The 12,627-nt window shown below is 36.1% G+C and overlaps 1 protein-coding gene across 2 annotated transcripts in view; it reads right to left on the bottom strand.

The window, feature by feature from the left end:
* Nucleotides 1-12,627, bottom strand: part of spg (dedicator of cytokinesis spg) — a 78,708-nt gene that overhangs the window by 44,752 nt on the left and 21,329 nt on the right. For both annotated transcript variants that reach the window (XM_028171554.2, XM_028171561.2), the window contains exon 5: nucleotides 7,970-8,084. In XM_028171554.2, the coding sequence (XP_028027355.2) occupies nucleotides 7,970-8,084 (115 nt within the window). The remainder of the gene's footprint in view (nucleotides 1-7,969; nucleotides 8,085-12,627) is intronic.

Here is a 12,627-nt window from a genome sequence, read left to right as displayed (position 1 = left end):
AGTTCTTGCAAAAAGTATACAGATATTATCAACAGTAACAAAAGTATCAAAATTAATTGAAGACCAAGAGATTTTCATTCCAATGGCCATGAACAAATAAATGGGCATAGAAAATCTCCAAAGGTTTCTTTCCAAAATGATTTACAAAGACAAAATCAATTCATAACAAACACAAAATCTAGGACAATCTTTAGGTCACACTTTTGAAGTACATATACGACTTTGGCATAAGCCAGACATGGTTATGAAATCCGACCTCCTCTACTAGGTTCGATATGTGTCGCGCCTTTAAAGGCAACTCGTATCAGTCACGGGAACGGATTAAGGCTGCTTTTTTTAGATATTAGTCAGAGAAAGCTTAATTAATTTCCCAATTTATTGGTCTTAAAGCTTGGTGAAGCCCATTTCACATTATAATCAAGAACATAGATAGAGGTATTTCGTACTTGGGGTATGAGTATCTCTCTATCCGTATGTCCGGTTCCTGTATGACAAGGGAAAATCCGAAATTGCACGTTTCATGTGATTACTTCATTATTTTCACAAATTTTTGAGCGTAACGTGACTAAATGTGTTTTCTAACAAAAATTTAGTGCTGGATTTTCATGTGCATTCTTTATAAATATTACTACTAATTGTAGGTGCAAAATTGACAAGCATTTACTTCTTAAGATATGTTTACGTTTTTTTCAGCCTACCTACTTTTCTTGCATACTAATTTTTATTGTTATTGAGTAATGGTTGCTGGGAAGAAATCGCTTTTAGCGGTAAGACTGTCATAGAATTATATTATTACTAATGCCGAATACAACAACTTAAGAACAACGGAAAACAAAACAAAAATCTAAGTCTAAATAAATTTTCTATATTACATTGTATGACAAAATAGTTAAAAAAGTTTGTGCCGTTGCACGATGAGTAGTACCAATGAATGATTTTTGTTTTCTTCCTAATCGTTCGCAGTCTAGGGACTATTCCAACAACGCATGATACAGTAGAGCTCAATCTGGGAAGACTTGCTAACACTAGTCCTAGCAAAAGCAGTCCTATGCTGAATCTACCACCGGATCGCGACCAACTGAGATCCGACGAGACAAATGAATTTAGTTTATATAAAATATAGTTTACAAGTCGTCGTGGCCTAAAGGATACGACGGCCGGTGCATTCGTGTTGAGCGATGCACCGGTGTTCGAATCTCAGGCGCCACAGTTATCTGCGTCAGTTATCTGTGTCAGGCGGGTACCAATTTTTCTAATAAAATACGTACTCAACAAATGTTAACGATTGACTTCCACGGTGAAGGAATAACATCGTGTAATAAACCCGCAAAATTATAATTTGCATAATTACTGGGGGTAGGACCTCTTGTGAGTCCGCGCGCGTAGGTACCACCAACCTGCCTATTTCTACCGTAAAGCAGTAATGCGTTTCGGTTTGAAGGGCGAGGCAGCCGTTGTAACTATAGTGAGACCTTAGAGCTTATATCTCAAGGTAGGTGGCGCATTTACGTTGTAGATTTCTACTGTGTTCCAGTAACCACTTAACACCAGGTAGGCTGTGAGCTCGTCCACTGATCTAAGCAATAAAAAAAAACTTATGTTCCGAATTAAAAAAAAAAATATTTATTTAAAAAGATAAACTGAACTCCGTTCCTGCCCGTCCAGTCAGATAGAGATAGAGAAAAACGCTGATTCGTTATATCTGGATAAATGCTACATACCACGTTCCAGACAGATGTGAATGTGTTAAGTAAGCTTGTATACATACGTATCAATTTACAATTAGGCTACCGTATCAAGTGCATTTAGATCATTGTACTTATTTATTTATGACTACATGTTGCTGGGCTTCTAACAGCCTTCTATTTGTAATAAGTAATACGTATATCGAATGGAATTAAAATTGGAGAACCTTCTTTTTTAGAATTGTGTATGTACCCTCATTAGGTATACATGCATTTTCCATTCATTATAATGAAATAACACACATGCGAGTTTTGAAGTCTTGTTTTTCTAATTTTTATTTGCCCTTGTAAGCAGCCGAGCATACGGCCCACCTGATGGTGAGTGGTTACCTTCGCTGATTGACGTCATTAGTGCCAGGGGCAGAGCCAAACCGCTGCCTACCGATTTGATTGTCAACCAATTATGGTTTTTAGGTTCTAGAAAACCAAACCCTTATCATTTTGGTAATCGTATGTCAGCTTGTTTATCTGTCTGACTGAAGACCATTTTTCTAACGAGAGGATAGAGTATAAATTCGAAATAAGAACCAACTAAGGCGGTAAGGCGTAAGATGGACAAGATACATAAGTCTCTCATTTCTCTTTTTTTTTTTGCCCTTGTAAGCAGACGAGCGTACGGCCCACTTAACGGTGAGTGGTTACTGTCGCTCATGGACTTCAGCAATGGCAGGGGCAGAGCCAAGCCGCAGCCTACTACATTCAGAGCAATTAAAGGATATAAACCCTATTATATCACTAATAAAACTTTTAACTCTTCCCGTTGACCTAGAATCATAAAATTTGCAAGAGGCAAGGACTTATAAGCAAAAGAACAATCTGTAAGCGCATAGTACATTTAATCTTAATGTAGCTTCAGACTAAAGACATTGTTGTAATTTAAAAAATACATTCGGAGGTAAAATGCAGACCACTAGTTCGAAAGTGCATTGCAGATATATTTTTATTGAGCGCAAACTTTAGTTTCGACATAACCGCACGAATTGCACGCGAAGCGATGTGCTGGCGCAGTGTTTCAAGATTTTTGTTGGTTTTTGATACCGCGACAAAGAAACAGCGAAGTGCGAACTTACATTTTTTTTCCTACCTATGCTGATGGTCTATGGAGCAGGAGCTAGGGGTCTTGGGCATGACGTGGGAGGAGCTAGAACAGACTGCCCAAGACCGATATAAATGGAAAAAATTGATTCGAGCCCTACACCCCAGCAGAGGGTAATAGGAAAGAATGATGATGATGATGCTGATGGTCTAAAGCGACCATGTCAGCGTCACCGGGCTAGTAGGTGAAGCTCACGGGGCTCAAGCCTGACGATGTTGCTAACACGAACCCTAGCAAAAGCCGTGCTTCGCAGAATCTACCACCGGATCGGAAACGCGACCCACTGAGAAGATCCGGCGAGAAACTCTGTGGGCTCGAACTTACAATATGTACCTAGCGAATTTATACGAGCATTTGAAGAAGATTCAATAGTAGCAGCGCTCGATAGATGGCGTTATTAGTTTTCTTAATCGTGATATTATATTTCATGGTTTGAACAGCAAAGTTGCATTTCCAAGCGATTTGAAAGAGTGAACAATAGCGTCATCTATCGCATTGTCAACTAATTCCTACAATGATATTTATGTTTATTTAACGAAACAAAAGAGAAAATGTTGAGGAGGTTTTTTTTTACAATAAGTTGAATTGTTGTTCATAGTTTTGAATTCCATAACAAATTAACAATAAGAAATTAGCACCTAGAAATAAATTATTTATAGCCCGCATACATTCAATTTCACAAAAGACGAATAAATAAAATGTTCGTAAAAAATTATGTGAGCTAATATTTGCTTTTAAATGTTGACGATAAAATCGTAATTTTAAAACACAGCCTATATCCACTATTAGCCCTGACACAGCTCTAAATGGTTTCTTATCATGTATACTCATACGTTTACTGTCGATTATAAATATTAAATAATACAGGGTGTTGCAAAACAATTTACAGAAAAAAAATACGCGTTAATAATATTCGAAATTCTTATCACGGAAAAACCGCTTTGAATTAACTGATACATCGAACATACCGTTTAGGGCTTTGAGTCCCTGACTTCTCCCGTCGTTAATATCAGATTTGCAAACTCAGTTTCTCGGCCATAAATACGATAATTCATTAAATTGTATCTTAGCAGATCCGGTTTTTACTGGTTAAAAAAAAATTACAATTGCCAAAAACTAGAACTCACTTCGTCAGAAACTCAAACTTATTGAGGTCAGGCTCTGGAAACCGGTCTTCGACGAGTGACGGTGTCCATACAATTTAACAAAAAAAAAAAAAACCTCCTTTTTAAACTAAGCTTTATAAAGTTGATGTTAAAAAACAAACACATCAGTTATCGGAACAATAAAAACCGAATCACATGCGTTATTTATTTAATTAATTTCAAGCCGCGAATAGTGAACAATTCGTAATTTTTGATAGACCGATCGGTAAAGTGGAATTGGAATATTTTTTTCACATTATTCAATATGTTATCTGTATATAATAACAAATACACATTGTCGATACTTGATAAAAGGTCACGTTCTTCATTCTTGATAATGCGCACAGCTCTGTTTGTTACTATATATGTAGGTGAATTATCCGTTAGCACAACTTTTAAATTTTGAATAATTTAATTTTATTAAGTATTCACGATGTTCTCTCTGGGTGTTCTGTTGAACAATGGTAATGGAACGTTATCCCGAAATTGTAATCACAAAACGTGCAAGCATTTTTAAGAATATTTTAGGAGCTCGCTGAATTATTAAGAAATATGTTAAGACGTTTTTTTTTTGGTACATCATTGCAGAGTTTAAAAACTCTCAATCAGTGAAGAAAACTCAAGATGCTAGAACCAAGTGGTTCCAGTTAATTTTCAGTAATTAAAATTCCCGTTCGGAAATCATCCCCACTCTCCTTTAACAATTATTACGATATTATGGTTCTTATAGTTACGCAAGTTTTTACCGACCTTCAAATAATCTGTGGTATTATGTATTTTTTACAAATTGTGGTTTAGACCTCATCAAAACGAGTACATTCTTTCTAGGAAGTTAAGACCAACTCAATATCCACCTGGTGTTCGTTTGTGAACAGAGCTCATAATTACAATTTGATATATTTTTTTCGAGCAGAGGCGATAGATGAACTTTGCTCCGATGGCGGGCGATGGTAAAAACAAGATAATAGTTTAATCTCAATCAATTATTCCTCAGAGCATGGAAGATGGAGCATATGGTACAAAACAGAGAAAACTGAAGTCCCTCCGTAGACCTAGAGGTTCCAAACGATCCGTGAGAATGGGATTATCGATGTGAGGCCAATGTTGTATTGTGGTAGAACAACTATCGCACCCTTCAAACTAAAACGCAAAACTACTTTGCATATTGAAAATAGGCAGGATGGTGGTACTTACGTATGCGGCTTCACTAAGCGCCTTATTATCAGTATTTACGCAAAGATTATGCGGGTTTGATTTACGCTTACGCTTGCAACTGAGCGCTTCACATCCATATTGCATTATCGCATTTGACTAAAGCCACGTTCAAATCAAGCTAAGACACTAACATCCACTTATCTCCGAAATAGTTGAGAACAAAACGTACCAGCTTCGTTTAAATTTCGTCCACGTTTTTGAATTGAGACATTTGCAACTAAGATATAATCTGGCCACATAATTTATGGGTACGGAACGCGACTCAGTTATTTAATGACCGGTTTCTGCCGAATGCCCACAGCAGACAACGTCCAGACGATATTCCTGTTTCCCTTGTACATTTGAAATAGTCTGGTTAATTATTTTAACCGGTCCTTAACAATGAACGGACGGAGCAGTGGTTGTGAGCCGATTAGCCTTGCAACAACTTCCATATAACAAATAAATTGCTATTTCTCTATCGTTTCTCAAGGCCAAAAAGAGTGCTTTATGTTGCTCTGATGTTAATAGGTTACTGGATGGACCAGTAGTTTAAAGGTATATATGACAAACTTGCCATCTTCCTTTCTGTACAAAAATATGCGATTTTGGTCTTAACTTCTTTACGGAAATACGTCGGTGCATCTATTCTATCGGTGGTAGGAAATTTTGTAGGTAAGCCCCTACGGACGCGTATCCTCCTGCCCATTTCTGCCCCGAAGCAATTACGGGCTTCGGTGTATATAGAGGGTATAATAGCCTCAAATAGTTGAGACAATTGAGATTTGGACCATAACTTTCAAGGTGGATGACAACATTGATATCAACCGCTTAATATCAGGTCGGCCGTAAGATCTTTCACCCAATGCTTCAAAAAACATATATTACGTATAATACATAATTAAGTTTCATAATTTTTGGCCCCTTGGATAGAACGAATATAACTATCGCTAGTGGTCAAAGTGGAAGATGGCCCAGAGGCAACTGTAAGCGGTAGGCAGCGGCTCGGCTCTGCCCCTGGCATTGCTGAAGTCCATGGGCGACGGTAGCCACTCACCATCAGGTGGGCCGTATGCTCGTCTGCCTACAAGGGCAATAAAAAAAAGGCAGGAGTCCAATGCGCTGCTCGGTCCAGATACGCTCTACTCTCCACACTTCAGTCCACAATGCCATGCGCGCAGCCGAGGATAGACAGGGCTGGCGCAGGATAATCCAGGAGAAAGTTATTAAAGGAGTCCACGACCCTCAGCATTGAGGATGCTCGACCCAAGGAAGAGGAACGGTCAAATTCAATCTATATATACTAATGCACAAAAAATGGTGGCTCCTATTGAACTTCAAATCATAACGCGTCTGATATGCTGTAGTGGTAATAGACTTGTTTTATGAGTGATATCGTAGATTTTATTGCGAATTCACAATAACACTAAACTTACTTTCTATTTAAACGTCAGCAAAAGTTCAGATTTTCCATTTTGCAATTAAAACCCAAACTTATGGGTAACAATTACAAGAATTATTCGCATGAATAATTTTTTGTTATGTATTTATCCTTTACATGAATGAGGGTAACCTCAAAATATGATGCATACTTTAGATTGATTTATTTGTTTACCACACAGCTGTGGATGGTTGACATGATCACCGACATGTTCATGTGTCCATTTGTCAGGGCATGAAAATAAAATAGCGATTTTTTATTTATTTATTTAGTCTTGTTCAACCGTTGAGCGCCCTGTAGCCGCAGTTTATGGTCGACAGACTATTTCGTTTTGTTATTTCGGAAAACTATTTGACTAAAATTAATGAAAACATTTATTTATTGGAGAAACCTGGTGACGCAGTGATGTATAGGCTGTATGGCTAGCTGAGTATGACATATACGCCCATTTGAAATTCATAAGCGCTCCGTATCTTATGTACCTATAAATTTTTATCCCAGTAGGCTTATCTACATGTGTTTATTAAATATGTTTATGGACATTACAATAATATATTATTATGAAAAAATATATACGTATCTGAAATAACATGACTCGACTAATAAGTTTATTTGAGGCTTGTACAATAGCAGTTATGATATAAATTTATCTGTCTCGTGTGTCTACGTTTAGCATTCTTTAATTCTAAAACACTAATGTAATATTGCATTGGTATTGCTAACTTCCATTAGCGACGGTACCCACTTACCATCAAGTGGGCCGTATGCTCGTCTGCCGGCTTGGGCAATAAATAAATAAAAAATGTAATATTTAGCATCGTCCGCACATCTAATACTAATCTCCTGCGTTCATACATTTTATTGCTACTTCAAGGCTACAAACAAACCATTGCAATTGTAGACGGTTACTATAATGTTTGGCCCTACAACTAAAAACCTACTCCAACTAATGTTGATTATTTTCTTAAACAAATTTCAATATTGGTTTCTGATGAATTATAGAAGTAGGGTAAAATCGTAAGGGAGTGAATTGTCTAGGACATAAAACCTGTTATTTTTGGAATTGTTATCTCTCTGTTACGTCTTCACGCATAAGCCTGAATATGAATCCATTTTCTTTTACGAAATTCGGTTGGAAATAGTTTGAATCTAGAAGAATTACACATGCTACTTTTCTTTCTACTATTGCTGAACATGGCGACGCCCATATCCACGCCACGTGTGCTGCACACAAGCGAAACTGTCAGCATAAGCTAGCATTTTGATAAGATTCTAGGTCCTTGAGCGTTCTCTCAGAAAACTTACAGTAATATATCAATAAAAAAAAATTATAAAATCGCAATCTTACCGCAGCCGCTCTCTCCGCGCTTTCGACATGAACTCGATAAAGTTCAACGAGGCTTATATCTTCGGGTTCGACTGCTTCTGCCCCTCGTCGCGGTACTAACTCCAGACCCAGCTTCCTGTTAAGAAAACATATTTGAAATTCACTTTGAGGTTAACAACTTACCCGGGCTATAATCGGATTACATTACTTTATAGGGCCCTATAACTGCGATACTTTAAGACAAATATTTTTTTGTATGGCAACTAGCAACATCTTGTAGCGGATGCCCCTAAACTTATATGTTGTTAAAGTTAAGGCATCTAATTATTGTATAACTAAACAAAGAAAATAAAAAATTAATAAATCATACAAGACTTTACTTGTTATAGTAAATTTACAGAATACTTCATTAAAATAAAATATACGATAAGTAATATGTTACTGCCATCTACAGGAGCAATGACAAACTAATCGAAGCGAGGCCATCTAGTGTCCGACGCCCGTAAACATTTTTGTTAAATGCTTGAGTTGCTTATCTATAACTAATTTATGTGTATTATCTATGTTACTTTAAGCCGACGAATATTCTCTCAAGAAACTGAAGAATAATTTCTAACCTGACTAACGATCATGTATTTTTACCTTAAATTTATCCTCAAACACTAAAATGACTAATTGCATAATTTTATGTGGTTAAAGTGACAAATAACTATGTGTGAACATTACATTACGATTTTATTGTTTAGTGAAAACCATCCAGAATGCAATTTGTCTAACATAAATTCGCACAATATTTTTTTTGTCCTCGGAAAAAACTAAACATTGCGCGTTGTAACTCTTTTTGACTCAAGGTTTAAAAATAATAAAAATGTTATCTTCGTTGACCCTGGCATCAAGAGAACGTTATGGAATTTAAATATATGCTTTTAAGAACAAACTATCCATTTAAAGGAACAGTCACTTCTTCTATACTATAATAATAATAATAATAATATTATAAAGAGGAAAGATTTGTTTGTTTGTTTGTTTCGAATAGGCTCCGAAACTACTGGACCGATTTGAAAAATTCTTTTTCCATTAGAAGCCGACATTGTCCCTGATGAACATAGGCTACTTTTTTTAATTTTTTTGTTTTTTGTTTCATGTGTGTTTTAATGTTTCCGAAGCGAAGCGAGGGCGGGTCGCTAGTGTATGATAAATAATCAAGGTGAAATACTTTCGTAAAATACAAACGAGGGAAGACCGCTACAAAGAAAATGTCCTTAAAACCTCAGATGGGCTGCGGAGGATGCCTACCTGACCATGCGAATATTATGAATCACTTAAGCATTCTTAGAATTCGCATAACCGGATATCGCCGATAGCTTTAGCCACAAAAGGCTTTTGTAAACGCTATCATATTAACTGTTGGTGTTAAAATGTAAAAAAAAACACATTCCGAACAATGATTGAAGTTTTAGAATACAATTTGCATACAATTTTGTTGTCAATCTTCGTATCTGTAATAGTCGGGTTGGCGAAAATTGCACATGAAATAATATGATGCGAGAGATACGACCATATAATGGCAAATCTACTAAATATAGAGCTACGGCATCATTTAACATGTTTGGTCCTTTTCCATTTGAAACGCAATAATAATTGAATTTAGAATTTTAAGTACATATTAATAAATTAAATTGACGCGTAGATAATTGTTTGTTATTCAAAGAAAGCACTAATGCAATTTGTTAAATGTATTGTAATCTGCAAGCCAAACGCGACCAATCCACTCAAAAAAAAAGGTTTTGTGATCAGCCATTTCTCCTTTGCTTACTTTTTCTTTGGCATATAGTTTGCTAGCCTATCAGAGGCTACCGTGACCCATAGACATATAACTTGGATGATTTTTTGGTTTGAACAACGAAAACGGCGGTACTGGCTCGGTATCCTATCATTCGGCACAGTGTATTTCGGTAATTAATAAAAATTTGCAAGTTATCTTTTAACTTGTAATCCCACGTGACATGACTTCACATTTTTCCTACTACTGGCTAGTAATCTAATTAGCTATTCCAGCTTATCGCGAACGGTTAGATGAGCTCACGAGCTCAAGGAAAGTGCTTCGCAGAATCTACTAGCGGATCAGAATAGACCCACTGAGAAAAGCCGGCGAGAAACTTAGTAGGTTATGGCTTCACACAGAGACATCGATGCTCATCACATAGTAAGTACTTTTTAAATAAAAAAATATGAAAATTACCGAATTAAATTCTCCTAAAAATAAAAAAAACTTTGGGTTGTTAAAGTAAGTCAAGCGAACAACTACAAATTTCGTCACTTAGTATTTTCTTTACGAAGACAAACTTAACGGTTCATATTTACCGTTACTTATCTAAATACTTCCTAGACGACGAGTAGAAGAAACTGAATTTATCAAATATGAAACGAATTAACATCAGAAAGCAGTACTTCAAGTAATTCAGTTTATATTTCATTGATAAGTCTGTCTGGGCTACCGGATTACACGACTTATTTTAAGCGATCAGCTAAGAAAAAAATTATAAGATTTCAAACATTAAATTATTCATTCCACTGCTACTTACCAAATTAATATATATTTTTTTACAGACGGATTACGTTTCGTAAGGCCATCGATCGAATCGTTAGCTCGTTCCGCGCCGAATTTTTTGTATGAGTTTTTGTGATCGAACAATAAATAAAGAAATTCATGTGATGGGAACCGAACCGAAGTTCGTGTGCAACACAGAAAGGTCACCAAACCAGTTAGTCAAGCGACACTGGTTGACGTCTGGAATTGCTCGGCCACCGAAATCAAACATACTCATTTTAAATGTAACGGATATTTCGATGACCGGCCCAACAAATAAACACAATAGCTAAGCGTGTATTTTATTTCAAACCTTTAATTAAACAAGACACAAGATCGGAGCACGCATGCGTTTAACCAGTTTTAAGATTTTTTTAAAATAATTAATTCGATAATTACTTTATCTAAAATCAATTTCTTGTTGTAAACAAACGATGCTTCTATATCGATTGTTGGTCTATAAAAGTACATAATATTATCTTTTGTGTTCAAATATACACGTGGTCAAATTGACATAACTAGCATGAATCGTTGTATCCGCCTACTAACATATTCATAGGTCATTTACCTTTCTATTATATTAGTTTTAAAGTTACGTATAGTCTATTTTATATGGATTTACATAAACCTGCTACACGCTTAGAAGGTAACGTGTATGGCTTACAAATTCTTGGATTGCCATGACATTGACAATTCCAAAATGAGCATTGCAAATTAATTTTAGTGCATTATGGTTCAATTTAATTTTTAATATTCGTGGGAGAGTACTTGAACTGTTGAAATTAAATTTAAACATGTAATCCAGGTAGGCTATAAGTAAAAATGCAAACCTGAATTACCTAGACGACGATCGCACAGATGAAACTGGTTTATCAAGTTTTGCAGACATTTAGGTTACGCATAAAATAATTTTTACCTGATGAATTTTATGAAACGTATCATAAATAAAAGAAATAAACTATTATTGAATAGGACTGAATAAATTAAATTAATAAAAAAAATCAAAGCCTTGAATAGTATTTAAGTCAAAGGACTAACAGCTCTAAATGTGAGATACTATTCTGCGTCGTTGTGCAGAAATTCAGAGCGCACTGATAGAAAGTCTCTTTTGCTATATGTCCAAAGATAGGGGTGTGTGCATGTGGCTCTCCAAACTATAGCTATATCCCTATCATTCGTCCATTCCTGCAGTATCCTAGCTATTTTTTAAATTCGACTCCCCAATTCCCAACCCATTAGGTCCTATCACAGCTTGGTATCGTATTGTTGGTAGGATATATTGTCAGCACATGTGTGTGTATCACAATCCCGTCTAAATCTGGCGTGAAGCTATAACGAGTATCTGTTTCGAGGGATCGACATTGTGTCAATGTTATTTTGTATTTGTGTCTAGGAGTCAAAAGTAAGACACGAAGTCCTCTGAGCATCTCCGATAGTCAATAATGAGGTAATTAGTGTAGTTTCTTAGAAAAACAAAATCAGTACACGTAATAAATTACATCAGTGTCAATCAACATTCGTAATTATTTTGGGACTTGTTATGTAATGGTAGATGGTTATACCGCCTATTTTAGAACTACTATAATAATAGGGCTTTATTTATAAAGTTGCCGCTTAGTATACAAAAAGTTAAAGTTTTTTTTATACATTTTTTATTTCTATCAATCAATATATGCACACACGTTAACAGTGCTTCTCTGCCAGCGCATTGGTAATTTTTCAATGGCCTTCTTGAAGAGATCAGATTTACGGGCAGAAACAAAGTTTTTGTACTGTCTCTGGAGTGTGGAATTTTTTTTTCCCTGCCAAGAAGTTGTCCAAGCTTTGGAAAAAGTAGAATTCTGTCAGCGCAAGGTCTGGTGAGTACTGTGATTTTTAATATAAAAATAGATAAGTCATTTGTTTAATGCAAACAAAGACCGGCCAGATTCAAGCGGCTTTAAGTCGTTATTGTTCATGGATATGGATAGGAATAGTAAGAAGATATTAGGGCCACGGTCACCTCATAACGCTGGGGTAACAACGAGGTAGGGAGAGATCTCAGAAACACGAAAATATCCCGCAAATGATTAAATGGTTAGCTTTGGTT

This window comes from Bombyx mandarina, chromosome 22, assembly GCF_030267445.1.
Source record: "Bombyx mandarina strain Sakado chromosome 22, ASM3026744v2".
Classification (NCBI taxonomy): domain Eukaryota; kingdom Metazoa; phylum Arthropoda; class Insecta; order Lepidoptera; family Bombycidae; genus Bombyx; species Bombyx mandarina.
The sequence above is the reverse complement of the archived record's forward strand: the minus strand, read 5'-3'. Positions and strand labels throughout refer to the sequence as shown.